Here is a 15,362-nt window from a genome sequence, read left to right on the forward strand (position 1 = left end):
GTGTCAGTCTCAGTAGGCTCACCTGAATCCTTCCACACAAACCTTTGTCTCCAGGGCTCATGGAGACGGTAATCACATACCATCTCTCTCCAGATCCCGACTCACTTGGGAGTAGGTTTGGGAGCATGGCGTCACAACTGACTTGAGGGCTGGGAAACTATCAGAGGAGCACTTTCTCTTCTGCCCTGCCCTCTTCCCGCCCACCTGCCTTGAGGTGTACGTAGAGCTGACATCACCAAGGATTAGAAAAAGGCACTGCCAGGGCAAGAGTAGGAAGGGGACACGGGACTGGACAGCATCTCCAGTAGAGAACTGTGGCTGTGTCCTGATGATCAGCTAGGGGTGGCAAGGCCTCACAGGAGTGGAAGAGCAGTCAGGAAGGAGGCTCCTAGTACTGAGGCAGGGACGCAGCAGCAGCAGCAGCAGCAGCAGCCGCCCTTGCCGCAGAGTGGTGGCTCTGAGCCTGCTGGTGGTATCTGGTGTTGCTGGTTGGTATGAGGTGGAGATGGTACTGCTGGGAGGGGCTGAGGATTCCTCGTACGGAAAGGTGAGGAAGGCCCTGGGCCTTCCCATAGCTTTCTGAAGGGAGCCAGTGGGAGAGCAGCAGCGCGAGGCTGGGATGAGGGAGGAAGGGGGATTCTGGGAGGCCGTTTTCCAGTTGGAGAGACTGGAGCATGTTTGAGAGCCACAGAGAAAGACCTGTTGAGAGAGAGATGAGCACGGAGCAAGAGGTAGTGGAAGAAGCGATGGCTCTTAAGGAACTTTTCTGGGCCAGTGGGTGTCATCTGGCCTGCCTCTCCTTGCCATAGGGAGGATTGGGAGAAGGGATGGGTGAGCAAGTAGAGCAGCTTATTCCCATGGTTGCCTGAGATGAAGGCTTCAACAAAACCCCCTCACTTTACTTCAGCTGAAGAGAGAAATTGGAACTATTTCTCTATGGTCTCATCAGACGAGAGTGAAATTGGCAGCATAGGGCAGGCCCTCGGCTAGCTCTCGAGAGCTCTGAAACGTGTGTGTCCTCATTGCCCCAGGTTGCTGACATTGAATCTGGCAAACAGATTCAGCTCATCAACCGGAAGTCTCTGCGGTCCCTCACCGCTCAGCTGCTGGTGTTGTTGATGTCTTGGGAAGGAGCCACCCATCTTTCCGTGGACGAGCTCAGGAGACATTATGAAACCACACAAGGAGCTCCTCTCAACCCCTGTGAATATGGGTTCATGACCCTGACCGAGCTGCTGAAGAGTCTGCCTTACTTGGTTGAGGTACGTGGAACCATCGCATGGAAAGCTGCAAAGCTGGGAGTTTCCAGATGACCCATTGGTAGATCTGGGTGCCAAGAGGAAAGAGACCTTAGAGATGTCACCTTTCAGATGACTCACCTGGGGAGTTTCTAACCTTATTCTCTCTTTTGGACCAGGTTTTTACAAACGAGAAGACAGAAGAGTATGTGAAGCTCACGAGTCTGTATTTGTTTGCGAAGAACGTGCGGTCTCTGCTTCACACATACCACTACCAGCAGATCTGCCTCCACGACTTCGCCGTGGCCTATGCCAAGTATGTTGGGGAGACCCTGCAGCCCAAGACCTACGGCTTCAGCAGCGTGGAAGAGCTCTTGGGAGCCATCCCGCAGGTGGGTGCTGCTCAGCTTCCAGGGAGCCGTGGGGCTGCTCCTGAACAGAGAAACAGGAGGCTGCAAGTGACAAAAGCAGCAGGCATCTTGAACCCATGCTTTGGAAATGTGCTGTTGGCATGAGATACGTTAGTGTTTCTCACTGATTCTGTAAATATTTCATTAACTTCCTGTGTGCCAGGTTTGTTCGGCCCAGGCCCTGCCCTCCAGGAGGTATCGGATGGCATAATGAATGCGCTCATGTTTACATTTGGCCATTGTCCCCAAAGTATCTCATTATGTCTATGCAAATACTTCCAAATGTAAGTCATTTCTGATCCCAGGCACTTCAGGCAAGGGATGAGGAGAGGAAGAACCGCTTGGAGCTGAGCTCGGGGACCGACTGGCAGCCCATGTGGAGGTCACTGGGAGCCGAGGACCATGCCTCTGCCTGCCCCCGCTGGGCCGGCAGACAGCCGTGCCTTCTTAAGTCCCAGATTCCACTTGAGCATTGAGCTCAGTCAGAGGGCCTCCGAGAGTGCTGCTATAGATTGAATTTAGTTCTGAAAGAAATAGTAAATTCTCACCTAAACTTCCTTAATTTATACCAGAGCTGGTGTTGGGAAGGGAGTCTCTGAAACAAAGAATAGTTTCGCCAGGCACTGGTGGTTCATGCCTGTAATCCTTGCTACTCAAGAGAATGAGATCTGAGATCCTGGTTCAGAGCCAGGGCAGGAAAATCTGTGAGATTCCCCAGGACCACGCACACGCATGCACGCGCAGAGTTTCAATCTATGTCTCATGATTTTTCTCAGTGGCTTAGCTCCTAGGGGGCAGGCTTGTGTCAGCTTCTTTCTGTTGTTTTTTTTTTTTTTTAAAGAAGGAGCATAGAAAAGTTTTTCTTGGTATGATTTTAGTTTCTACATGCTAGTATGTGTACGGCAGTCACTTATGCTTCACCACTACCTAACCAGTAGTATGTCTGTGTGCAGGTGGTGTGGATAAAAGGACACGGTCACAAGAGAATTGTAGCGCTAAAAAACGACATGAAGAGTAAGTAAACACCCCAGCCCTCCCCCTGGAACAGCGAGGTTCCCCTCCCGGCTTCTCACAGCACACCCCTTGTCTCTAGGCAGGCTGAGCTCACTCAGCCTCTCCCTTGCCGGTCACGAAAACCAGCAGGCAGACAGCGAGCAAATCCTGGAGATGCCCAAACCACATCCAGTCCCAGAACGGCAGCCCGAAGCAGGTAGCAATGGTACGAGGAGAAACATGGGTTTAAAGTAAAGCTTGGGAAATGGCTTGGGACGTGGGTTGTGTGGAGGAAAGGAGGCTAGTCAGTCATCTCATTACTTAAATGAAGTATTCATACGTTTTTCGAAGCGGTTTTGATGTTTGGCTAACGGCAAGCCTGTGAGCTGTGTACAATGTCATTGCATGGCTACTGGTACAATCTCTAAAAGATACCGACACCCCTGCTGTTAGAGATGCTTGGTAAAATAGTAACTTTAGACTGTTTCAATATTGGCATGGGGGGTAGGTGTCTCCAAATTCAGCAATTAGATTAGCGAGGGATTTAGAGCCCAGGAGCAGAGGGAAGCCTCAAGATGACTGAGAGGAGATGCCCCGGGAGAGGGAACCCTGTGGAGCTGGCTCCGTGGAACTCTGAAGGCAGGCCCAGGACTTCGCTGCGCCAGGGGAGCTAAGGAATTTGATCGTGTAGTAATGGTGATCAGAGATGGGGGGAAAGGAGCTCTTGCTTGAAGTGGGGGTGCCATGGAAGAGTGGACAGAGAGGAAAAAGGGCAAGGCCTGGTCAAGAAGGCTTCGAGGAACCCGCAGAAGTTGGGTTCAGGAATCCGTCTGTACCAGGACTTCCTGTGGCAAGACTTGACAGCAGTGCACTGGCTTCAGAGCACATTGAGTCCCATGGATGTTACATTGGCCCGGTTCTATAGCAGATTAAAACCAGCTCTCTCAAATTGTATAGCAGCTTTCACTTTACAGAAGGACTTTGAATCTGTTGTTATGAGAATGTTAACTTCAGCTGGGCGCTGGTGGCCCGTGCCTGTAATCCTAGCTACTCAAGAGGTTGAGATCTGAGGATCGAGGTTCAAATCCAGCCTGGGCAGGAAAGTCTGTGAGACTCTTATCCCAAATTAACCACCAGAAAACTGGAAGTGGCGCTGTGGCTCAAGTGGTTGAGCTCTAGCCTTGAGCTGAAGAGCTGAGGGACAGTGCCCAGGCCAAGTTCAAGCCCCACAACCGATAAAAGAAAAAAGAATGTTAACTTCACAGGCTCTGTAGTGTATGCCTATAATCTCAGGAGTCAGGAAGATCTCAAATTCAAGGCCAGCTTGAGCAGTTAGCAAGATCCAGTCTCAGAAAAAATACAAACAAAAAGGCTAGAGGTGTGGCCTAAATGGTAGAGCTCCTATGTACAATGCTGGAGACCCTGAGTTAGATCCCCAGCGCTGCTTAAAAATGAAACAAAATGGATATATGAAAACTGTCACTGGCATCTTCTTTTTTTTTTTTTTTTTTTTTGTCGGTCATGGGCCTTGAATTCTGGGCCTGGGCGCTGTCCCTCAGCTCTTCAGCTCAAGGCTAACACTCTTACCACTTGAGCTACAGCGCCACTTCCAGTTTTCTGGTGATTTATTGGAGATCAGAGTTTCACGAACTTTCCTGCCCTGGCTGGCTTTGAACTGTGATCCTTAGATCTCAGCCTCCTGAGTAGCGAGGATGACAGGCGTGAGCCACCGGCGCCCAGCTGTCACTTGCATCTTACATGGCTAAAGCACCTGCTGCCAGCCCTTGCCTTCCACAGCCTTTCCCTGGAGGGTCCAGCTCCCTCTGTCCTGCAGCTAAGGACCTAAGATCCCAGGTGGCATTTGTGAAGGCTGTCAGGGCCAAGGCTCCAGTCTCCTGGAAGCTTCAGCTCACTTGTGTCCTGCCCCAAGGTCCTGTGTTTCCATGATCAGAAAATGACAGCAGAGCCCTTTCCCAGCTGTCCATCGGTGAAGGGCACAAAGCTGTAGGAAACCCCTGGCCTGTGGCGTGTTTGGGCGGGGGGGGGGGGGGGGGGTTGTAAGAACTCAGTCATTCTGCCTACTCCATTCAAGGCTTAGAAAATCCCAGGCGCCAGCTGGACATGCACCCGTGCAGACTGAGGCTGGCCTTCTCTTGCAGCGTCCAGTGAAACGGAGCAGGAGCTTCTCCACCTGGCCAGCAGCTCCCCCGTGGACCTCCTGTGCGCGCCTGTCCCTTCGTGCCTGCCGTCCCCTCAGCTGAGACCAGACCCCGTGGTCCTGCAGCCCGCCGACCTCATTCAGTTTGAGGAGCACCCTCAAGAGCCTTCTGGTGGGTCATGCTCACACTGTTCTACTCCAGATGGCAAGTGCTTGGGGGGACACGGTGGGTAGGAGGGCTGTGGGAGGAGTTGGGGTCCGCCTGCCTTGCCCCCATCCCCAGGAAGGACTCAGCCAAAGCCTGTCTCCGGGCTGGGGGCCCCGGGGTTCTGGAGCTTCTGAAGCTGTGGATTCTGCCCTGTGACCTGAGGACAGGGAACTGGATACCAGTGTCAGCCTGGCGTGAGGTGCCACACAGGCTGAGAGGCAAGGCCATGAGTGACCCCCATCACAGGGCAGTGACAAAAGCATAGCTTGTATCTGTTGGAGCCAGAAAGCTCCCTGGTACTTGGCTAGGCAGTGGTAGAGCTAGGATTTGAACCCAAGGCATCTTGTCCTTGTGCAGTCCCTCCGGCCTGTGAGGAGGTCCGGCTGCCGTGTAGCAGCTGTGTGGTCCCTCTCTAGCCCTGCTTTGCTCAGCAACCCAGGGCTGCTGCGGGGCTCACACATTCTCAGGCTTCCCAGGCTGTTCTGACAGTTCACTGGTGACCGGGGAAGACCTGAGCTGTTGGCCTGGGTAGGGCCTGGGAGGGGCAGGGTTCCAGCTGCCTTCTGGTGGGAGACCTGGCTGTGTGCACGACTCATATCGGTGGCAGGTTGACAGTAAGTAGCTTCTCCCTGGGTGTGGGCTTCTGTGTCTTCAGCGCACATGACTCCTGCCATGTGCATGTGATCCGAGCACTGCCCTCTGCCCTCTAGCTCCACAAGGCCTCTGGGACAGGAGCCCCTGCAGGTGCAGTGCCGGGTGTTTCCCAGGCCCCACATGTCGCTCGGGTGGTGAGCCTGTGGTCCTCAATGGACACTGCTTCAACCCAGTTATCTCGCGGCCCTGGCCTCCGGCCATGCAGAGCTGCCTGGCTCTCAGGCCACTCATGGCTCAGGGAGGTCACCGGGGGCATGGGGTCCATAAGGACCGGACAGATGGACAGAAAATCCAAGTGGGGGTGGGGGGGTGCGGTTTATCAATATCTGACTTGAGTGACACACAATACTGACCATCAGCTATTTTGTTTAATATCTTTTGAGCCAAGTGTTGGTGGCTCACGCCTGCAATCCTAGCTACTCAGGAGGCTGAAATCTGAGGATCATGGTTCAAAACCAGCTGAGGCAGCAAAGTCTGCCAGAAATGGTGCTGTGGCTCAAGTGATAGAGTGCTATCCTTGAGCACAAAAAGGTCCGGGACAGCATTCAAGCCATGAGGTCAAGCCCCAGGACCAGCACCAAAAAAATTTTGTTTTTAATTTTGAAAGAATAGAAGTAGGGAACTAAAAATGAGGATGTCTTAGAACTGAGTGTTTGCTTTTCTGTGTTTATAGAAATTATGATTTTAAACCAAGAAGAAAACATTGAAATCACAGTACCAGTCACGAAGGAAAAACTGCCCTGTGGTCCCAGCTCATTCTGCACCCCAGCAGCTACCCCGGTGCCCCCCGGCTCTTTCTTGGATGCCCCCGAGTCACAGCTAAACAAAGACCCTGTGGAAAGCCCAGCCAAAAAGCAGCCACCCAAAAACAAAGTCAAATTGGCAGCCAACTTCTCCTTAACCCCCGTCACCAAGCTCTAACGCCCAGCTGAAAGTAGAGTTAGGATGGGGAAAGGGTCTGATTCTGCACACACATGGGCTCAAAAGCGACCTTTTCTGTTTGCAGGGGGTGGGGGAGGCCCTCAGCGTGGCCTGCTTCCTCTCCTTCGCGCGCTCGGAGCGCAGCTGCGGCTGGCGTTTCCCTTTTTCTTCTTTTCAATTATTTGAAAGAATTCCGGCATTTCTTAAAGAATCCCTCCACCTATTTTACCAAATCTTTTGTAACTCCGATGGAATGCCGTGGAGTGGTGGCAGAAGAGGGCAGCGAGCCCGTAGCTAGCAGGAGATGGCCTGCAGTGAGCCGCCCCCCCCGCCACGCCCCCCAGCACCAGGGAGCCTGCATCGCATCCTGGCACTCTTCACCTAATGCACCGCGTGGCTCTGAGCAGTCTGTCCCGGGCACAAGGAGTGGGGAGGAGCAGATGTCTTCAGGGAGAGGAAGGTTCCTGGCGTCCTTGCAGCTTTCCACGTGTGTGTGAGTGTCCGTGTGTCCCTTGTTTTTAGTTAACTATGTCTGCAGTCAGTAAGTATGTGGCTTCATCACAGATTCTTTTAAGCATTTCCATCTTGGGGTTCTGTGTAGGAGCTTTCTAGAAAGTGGAGGGTGTTTTAAGCTTCCCTTCTGCACTCAGTTCCAGTGTGCTATGGATCAGGTTAAGGAGAAGGAGGTAGTCTTGGTGTCATAGGTTGAAAGTCAGTGCGTGGATTACAGCACACATAACTGTGTGTGGAGAGGCAATGATAATGGAGAGTCTGATTTTCTAAACTATGCATTGAATGCATAAATCACAAATCAGAGCGGAGCGGTGAGCAGGATCCATACTGTGTCCACTAGGAAGAGACCGGAATGCTATCGATACAAGTTGAAGGCCAAGGTTGAGGAACTTAACCTTGTCGTTGTCATTTTCCAAGCTGGTTTGGGCAGCTGGGAAGCTCTCCGTGCGAAGACGTGCGCGTCTGTCTGTTGGCTCCGCACCTTTTAATAGTGTGTCTGTTTTTACCCCCGTTACTTCTCACCGTTGGAAGCACGTTTGAGTTTGGCGGTGTCTTGCTGTTGGCATGGGGGCACTGCCCTGTGTGGAGTGGCCTTCCTCTCTGGGTGCCTGAGGTGTCCACTCACCCCCGCCGGAGAACCTGGCATTTACAATGGGTTGTATTTGTCGGGCAACGAAGGCAGGGTCCGATCATAAAGCAGAAAGCACCTCTTGGCGCTAGGTCTTCCACTAGTAAGAATGGTTTCTTTGGGGAAAATGTTTGTGTATTTTTGTAATTTCTAGAAAGCCAGGAAATGGACTCTGATCTTGGAGCCAGCATTTTGATAAAATGCCACAAAATAAGGGCTGTAGGGAGATTTTTTTTTTTTTTTTACAAGCTGGGTTTTTGTTCCCCAAATCTTTCCAATGAAGCCGGTGATTCTCAGTTCTCAGCCCGTAGCCCCGATCAAGACGGAAGCCCGTGGGAGCCCACGGCCCGCGTGGCGGCCCTCCCTCAGCCGATCCTGACGAGGGCGGGCCGCGGGCGGCGCTGCAGACCCCGGTGGCGGCAGGAGGCAGGAGGAAGCAGGCCCGCGGGCGAAGGGGGTGAGAGGCGCTTTGAGGCCGTGTGACAGAATCAGTGTGGAGAACGGGCATTGCCTTGCTCGGAGCCTTCCTAAGGTGGGGTTTGCACATCTGGACTTGAGGGTGGTTTGCTAGCGTGGGAATGAGTGTGACCCGTGTGCGCTGGGCGTCCCTGCTGCCCCCGGGGCCGCCCCCCAGGAGCAGGTTCCGGGGCGGCGCAGCAGCCGGCACTGCCTGGCATGGGAGTGTGTCCGTGCCGCTTGCCTGCTGGCATGGTGGGGAGTGTGGGACAGAGCGCAGCCATCAGCTCCTGTTTAAAGTGGGAGCTGGCGGCAGGAGCCGGCGTGGGTGGCCACGCTCCCTGGTAGCCAGGCCGCTCGCTGTCTTTATTTTTTTATCCAGAGGCTTATAATTAAGTGCTAGGCGATGGTGTGTGGCTTTGGGACAGCGGGACGCAGGATCTCGGTGGAAAACTGCACCAGGTTAGACAGAAGTCATCCCCAGCCCCCTCTCCTATCGCGCACTGTTTGTTGTGCATCAGGCTTGTGGGGGGAAAGAGATGTTTTTCTTAACCGTCTCTTTTGTTTGGACACCTTTTTTTTTTTTTTAATTTTGTGGTTCAAGTGCTGTTTTGTGTGTTGGGACCAAACAGTTGTCAATAAACTTCACAAGCAAGCATCCCAGGAGTGCTGTCGTGTCTTCGCGGGGAGGGTCATGAGCCAGCCCCGTGGCCTCTCAGTCTGGGTACCCCCAACTTTGCCCCTCGTATAATGTAAGTGAGGGGGGAGGGGGCAGAGGCCTTGGTGACTTGGCACCCACTCCAGGCAGGTGTTTGCCACGTGGCCCAGGCCCTTGTTCCCCAGCCCTCCTCCAGCCTCTTCCCATGCGTGGGAAACTCGTACCCACCCACCTGGCGTTCCAGGGAAGATCTGCGGAGTCCCAGGCTCTCCCAGCCTTTCCAACAGGCTGCTCTGGGATAGCCTTGTGCAGATTCAGCCAGTGGTAAAAGCCTCCTTCCCTTCCCCCGCATCCACCCCGTGCAAGGATATGGAAGGGTCCAGAAGAGACCAGCAAATTGCCTCTCGGTAAAGTACAATGCTTCCTTCTTGATTCTTGTTTTTTTTATTGGGGGCGGGGGGGACTATAGGTCTTGTTCTTTCACCCAGGCTGACTTTGAACTCCTGATCCTTCTGTCTCTAGATGCCTCCTGCTTACAGGTCTGGACCACTGTGTACAGTGAAGTGTGATTCTTTTCTTTTTTAAGTCTGAAAGCTTCTAAAGCTTTTTGGCAACCCTCTCAAAACTCCTTTCACAGTCTCAAAGTTGTATAGAAAGAGCCGAGCTGCCCCATGCCCCGCAGAGTGGGCTAAGGAGGTGGTCTGGGCGGTTTTCCCATTGCCACCTCCAGCTCCGCCTTCCCTTAGTCTCATGAAGTGTCCTCCCTCAGTGCCTCCTGGACCCCAGACTGGGAGGCCCCTCATCTCCACAGCCTTCGCCAATGGCTCCCACAGCGGGATTTGGAAAACGTGCCCATGGTGCGTTGGTACAGAATGGCGGTGGTGGAAGGGTGAGGCGTCACACTACACTGCTCATTGGTACTCGGTGCCGTCTCCCTCCCCCGAGACCCTGCTGGGCGGAAGCCAGGAGCCCTGGAGCCCTTGTGCTTGACAGGCAAGGGCTCTACCACTCCAGCCATGCCCCCAATAGGGTTCTGGTTTTTGCCAAGGCTGACCTGGACTATGATTCCCCTACTTAATGCTTCCCCAGTAGGTGGGATGACAGGTGTGTACCACCAGCTTTTTATTGGTTGAGGTGGAGTCTTGGGCTGGCCTTGAACCAATATCCTTTGAATCCCAGTCTCCCAAGCGCCTGGGATTATAGGTATGAGCCACCATGTCCAGCTTCGCTTGTGTCTTGTGTATGTGTGTGTATCCTTCAGCTTTTTTTTTTTTTTTTTTTTTTTGCTCAAGGCCATAACTCTACTTTTCCATTTTTTTTTTTTTTTTGGTGGTTTATTCAAAATGAGAGTATCATGGATTTTCTTGCCCGGGCTAGCTGCGAACCTCAATCCAAAGGAAAAACACCAGGAAGTGGTGCTGTGGCTCAAGTGGTGGAGCGCTTGCCTTGAGCTGAAGAGCTCAGGGACGGCGCCCAGGCCCAGAGTTCAAGACCCACAACCGACCCAACCAAAAAACAAAAAATATACCAAACTATCAGGTCTCTAATTGGAGGAATAATGAGTGTTTAAAAAAAAAGCCTTCATACTTTCTTTACTTTTAAAATGATTTTACTATGTACATGAGTTACTTCCATAATCAAGAAAAAAGTAAAAACTTTTAAAATGCTCTGCATGTGGTTTCCATTTTTATTTTTCTCTGAGGAATGGTGACATGTCAGCAACTCTTTAGGCTTAACTACTTGGGCTGGTCATGACACGCACACACACACGCACACAGACACACACAGGTCACACGGCTGTGCCAGGCTGGTGGCAGCAAGTGTACATCAACTTACACAGGTGGGATTGTTAGGCTGGTTCAAATATACCACCGAACGATGGGACCTGTTGGGTCAGGCTGCCTCTCCCCACGTGACATTCTTTCTGGAGGTCTGTGTGTTGGACTGGTTGGGTAAAGAATGTTCTAGGTCCCCTTTCTTGTCTGCCCTGGCCTTGGCCTTGGAGCCTTCAGCTCTCTTCCATCTCATCCAAGCACTGGATCTGCTTTTGTCCAGGCAGCCCACCTCCATACCACGAGATCAGACGCGGCAAGCAAAGGAAGAGTCCAAGAGTGCCATGGGGTACCCCCCTGCCTTGAGCCGCACCCAGACACAGCCCAGGGGGGAAACCTGGGATGTGACTACAACTCCACGCACAAGCTCAGCGCTTACGGACAAGGCCATGGCTCTCCCAGAATGCAGTGCACTGGGATGCACAGACTGAAGAGCCCTCGGGGCACAGTCCCTGGGAAAGGAGGGGAGTAGGGGGACAGAGCCTGCGCCCATTTAGGACCAGCCTGACAGCAGAGCTGGGGGGGGGGGGGAAACGTGTGCAACATGGTGCTAGATTATTGAAAGTCACAACTATACACACCTGGAGAGCCGGCCTCCCTCCCGGTCCATTCGCACATTAGGTTAGATACAGCTAGAGAGGAGTGGAGATACACTGGAGGAAGGACCTTCTCTGGTGACCGGATAAACGCTGAGACAGACTGCTGGGTTGGGCATGCTCTGGGGGTGGGGGGGGCCATGCACGGTGAGGGGCTCCCTATGGTACACTCTGTACAGGCCGGCCAGGCCCGCCCGCCGTGCCCACAGCCTCTGGCCGCGGGCACGCTTGCCCTCAACCCTTTCTGCCTTGGAGAGTTCTTGGGCCCCAGTGAAATGGAGGCCATGATGACAAGAGAGGAGGAGGGGGTCCCCGTGGCCCCAGGGGCAAACCCACACCCCTGCGAGTGGGGGGGGGCAGTTACATGATATTACACTGGGTGGTCCCACAGCAGTCCTTGATGAGTGCCAACCCTGTCTTGGCCACGGTGGGTTTGCTAGGTGGGGGCTCTGCTTTCTTCTCTGCCCGGGAGCCTGCAACAAGGAAAGGGGAGAGGTGAAGTGAGGCGAGAAAACCCTGACCATCCGCAGCCCAACCCCAACCCAGCCTCCGGCCAGTCTTGTGGAGGTGGTGTGGAGAGCTGGTGCGCATTGTTTCGTGGTCCCTGCGGCTCCCACTTCCCTCTGGCTTTCGGTTCCTGGTTCCCGCACTGCTGCTGTGCTTTTTCACAAGCCTAGCATGGGGCCTGGCATTCAAGAAGTGATCAGTGAATGATAAATGGGAAATTTGGTTCAAGTTCCTTCAGTTTAAGGAATCCATCGTACCTTTCGATTCTAGAACATACTTCCATGTTACCTTCCTAGAAATTTGTGCCTCTCCTTCTCTGTGTTCTCTCCTGGAATGCCCTTTGGCATTCTGTCCTCTGCTCCTTTTCCACCTCCTGCTGGTGCTGCCTTGTGGGTGAATTTCCTCGAGTCTGCCTTCCAGTTTATAAATTATGATTTATAAATCGCCAATTTAGAATGTCAGTTTCTAATTTATAAATCACTGTATCTCCATGTTTGTGTATTTACTTACTTTTTTAAAAATTTTATTTTGTGTTGGTACCAGGCCTTGAACTCAGAGGGGTCTTGCACTCTTGATTGGCTTTTTCACTGAATGGCTGGTGCTCTACCACTTGAACTAGGCCTCCAGTTCTAATATTTTGCTGGTTAATTGGAGATGAGTCTCATGGACTTTGCTGGCCACGCTGGCTTTGAACTATGATCTTCAGATCTCAGCTCTCTGCATCACTAGGTTTACAGGTATAAGCCACCAGCACGCAGCTTTAATTTGTTTTTATAATATTTCTTTTCTTCTTAGTGCTGTTGAAGTTCTCACTCAAGATCTTGTGCTTCCTAAGTAAACATTCCACCACCTTAGCCACACTTCAGTACCTATTTTGTTGACTCATATATTCAATATTGACTGACTGATTTAGCAGTTGTGGAGTGAGGATTCAGGGCCTTACGTTTACTGCGTCTCTGTATTTAATCCATTGCGTTTTTAGTTCATTGGCAATCATGTTTTCACGAGGCTAACTTTTTGCAGTTTTATTCATTCTTTTTCCACATCCTCGTATTTCGTTTTTGATTTCTTCTGTCTTTAATATTTCAAACATATTTACGATCTCTTTAAGATAGTCTAAGGTGGGTGCTTGAACGGTCATTCCCTTTGTTATATTTACCAAGTCTGCTCATTGGCTCAATTCTTCATGGGTTGTTTTTGTTTTTGTTTTTAAATTTTAGTGCGATCTCATCTTCATGGGGGTTGTTCTGGCTCATCTTCACGGGAGGCTGGGACCGTCTGATTACCACGTCAACATTCTCATAGATGCTGGGGGCCCCTGGAGAAAGGGTTTGCATTTGTACCACTTCCCAAACATATTTCACACGAAATGCTTCTGCTCTGGGTGTGTCATAACTCTTAACGTCCTGAGAGAGGTACTTCCGGCTCTTGGAGATTTCAGCCCTTATAAGAGGCCAGAGTTCCCCAAATCTCAATGGCCACCGATCACACGCCAAGCCCTGTGATTGCCAGGACCAGCTACATAGATTGGGGGGTTCAGAGCAGAATAAAAAATCAGAGTCTCTATTTCAAGCATTAAAGAATTTCAGTGGGCACCAGGGGCTCATTCCTGTAATCCTAGTGACTCAAGAGGCAGAGATCTGAGGATCACGGTTGAAAGCCAGCCCGGGCAGAAAAGTCCAAGAGACCGTCTCCAATTAATGCCAAAAAAAAAAAAAAAAAAAAAAAGCCAGAAGTAAAGCTGCTCAAGTGGTAGAGTGCTAGCCTTGTGCACAAAAGCTCAGAGTCAGAGTGCCTAAGTGCAAGCCCTAAGGATCAGAAGAAAAAAAGAAAAGAAATGAAAATTTTCAAGGTAGCAATGAACTAAGCATGGAGTCCTTCTCCGATGAGCTGGGGGAAATGGCACGGGCTACAGGCCTGTGAACTTGGCTCCCATGCAGCCAGCCCTGCTCAGGTTTGATCTCTAGGAAGTGTTTGATGCTGGCCCTCTGACTCTAGCAGGCACCTGCTTGAAATCTCCTTTTCCCTTTTATGGGACAGTAGGAAATACGGTAAACTCACTGGCTGGAGATTTGGTTACTTTGTCTAGAGGTTTTAACTTGATTCTCAGGAAATCTGCCATTTCTTTGTCTTCTTCTTGCTCCCTGGAAAGGCAGGGGTGCAGAAGAGAAAAGTACAGTCAGCAAAGAAAAAAAAATAACTAGAAACCAGTGAAGTGAAGCTATCACAGGCCATAAAACCCAAGGATGGGGCTTTTGTGAGGAGTGCTTAGTCCTGTTCTAAAGTAGAGATCTATCAACAACGGGTAAATAAGCCAACCCATCTCTACAGGGACAGTCCAGGGCAGAAGCAGGGACTTTCTAGAACTCAGCTTCCCTGGTGGAAGTTCAGTGAACTGTGTACCTTTCAAGCCACACATCACCTGAGCTCCTCCGATGTGTGTGGCAGGTCTCAGAAAACAAGAGCTGAAGTCACCTCAGCTCTTCAAGGCGGCCAGGAATTAACTAGGTGGGCCCAGCCCAGCTGATGTAGACAAAGCTCATTCCAGGGGCCTTGGAGAGACACTTCCAAGATCACAGGGGAAAACAAGAGGAAGGTGTACTCTGCCAGGAGAGAGCTTTTGGCGGAGATGAAATCATTCAGGAATGGCTGTTCAGAGCTGAACCCAGGCCCTGCCTTCTCTGAGGCCTATAGCTTCACCCCAGCTCCAGGGCCTGGGGCGGTCCCTCTAGGTCAAGGGGGATGGGTGCAAATACATAGGGAAAGAACATCAGAGCCACGAATGTGAAGAATGGAAAGAACAAGGTGGGAAATGGAGAAGGCAGCCAGTCAGCACAGAGGGGTGGAGTCTTTAGAGACCACAGGAGAGGTGTAGCACAGTGGGAAGATGTGGGGCGCTCTGCCACGGGTTCTGTGATGGAACTCCCCACCGGGCACCTCAAAGTAGTGCTCAGCCAAGACACCCAGGCCTTTGCAGGACTTTCTGAATATGAAGCGGATCCTCCGGTCAGAAGGCTAGGATCTGTTTGGTTTCTGTGTCCGGGGAGAGGCTAGGCTTGTCAAGCAGGGCTGAGTCTCAGGTGATGATGGGATTGGAGGACAGGTGGAAGGGTGGACTTAGGCAGCCGACTAGGACCATGCGGCCCACTCACCTTAACCGTTCTACCTCTGCGTCGTCCACCAAGAAATCTCTCTTCTGGACCAGTTTATGGATCTTCTGAATAAGCTCATCCTCTCTCTGCTTCTGTAGCTTGGTCTTTTCTTTTTCTGGGGTGAAGAAAAACATTGTTAAAGACAATTAAAATAATTGAAGCCGGGTGCTGGTGGCTCACGCCTGTCATCCTAGCTACTCAGGAGACTGAGATCTGAGGATCGTGGTTCAAAGCCAGCCAGGGAAGATTCCTCCTTGAGACTCTCTATCTCCAATTAGCCACCAGAAAACCTGAAGTGGAGCTGTGGCTCCAAGTGGTAGAGTGCTTGAGTGAAAAGAAACCTCAGGGACAGCACCCAAGCCGTGAGTTCAAGCCCCACAACCAACAAAAAAGAAAGAAGGAAAAGGAGGGGAGGAAGGGAGGGAAAAGAAAAAACAA

General features: G+C 51.7%; 2 protein-coding genes across 8 annotated transcripts in view; one reads left to right on the plus strand and one right to left on the minus strand.

Annotated features, from left to right (window-relative positions):
* LOC138825605 (meiosis regulator and mRNA stability factor 1-like) overlaps positions 1-8,837 on the plus strand; it is a 35,387-nt gene extending 26,550 nt beyond the window's left edge. For 5 of the 7 annotated variants that reach the window (XM_070020294.1, XM_070020297.1, XM_070020295.1 and 2 more), the window contains 6 exons: positions 1,032-1,262; positions 1,418-1,630; positions 2,602-2,662; positions 2,742-2,867; positions 4,801-4,971; positions 6,335-8,837. In XM_070020294.1, the coding sequence (XP_069876395.1) occupies positions 1,032-1,262; positions 1,418-1,630; positions 2,602-2,662; positions 2,742-2,867; positions 4,801-4,971; positions 6,335-6,582 (1,050 nt within the window). In that variant the 3' untranslated portion in view covers positions 6,583-8,837. The remainder of the gene's footprint in view (positions 1-1,031; positions 1,263-1,417; positions 1,631-2,601; positions 2,663-2,741; positions 2,868-4,800; positions 4,972-6,334) is intronic. The other 2 variants (XM_070020296.1, XM_070020301.1) reach the window with 1 other exon arrangement.
* A 1,664-nt stretch (positions 8,838-10,501) lies between these two features.
* The window catches only part of LOC138825607 (bMERB domain-containing protein 1), a 44,007-nt gene continuing 39,146 nt past the window's right edge, over positions 10,502-15,362 (minus strand). Inside the window, exons 4-6 of the mRNA XM_070020302.1 lie at positions 14,925-15,039; positions 13,834-13,916; positions 10,502-11,738 (exon numbers count right to left, since the gene is read on the minus strand). Of these exons, the coding sequence (XP_069876403.1) occupies positions 11,626-11,738; positions 13,834-13,916; positions 14,925-15,039 (311 nt within the window). The 3' untranslated portion in view covers positions 10,502-11,625. The remainder of the gene's footprint in view (positions 11,739-13,833; positions 13,917-14,924; positions 15,040-15,362) is intronic.

The sequence above is a fragment of the Dipodomys merriami genome, unplaced genomic scaffold (assembly GCF_024711535.1).
Source record: "Dipodomys merriami isolate MVZ:Mamm:240054 unplaced genomic scaffold, mDipMer1.0.p SCAF_138, whole genome shotgun sequence".
NCBI lineage: Eukaryota > Metazoa > Chordata > Mammalia > Rodentia > Heteromyidae > Dipodomys > Dipodomys merriami.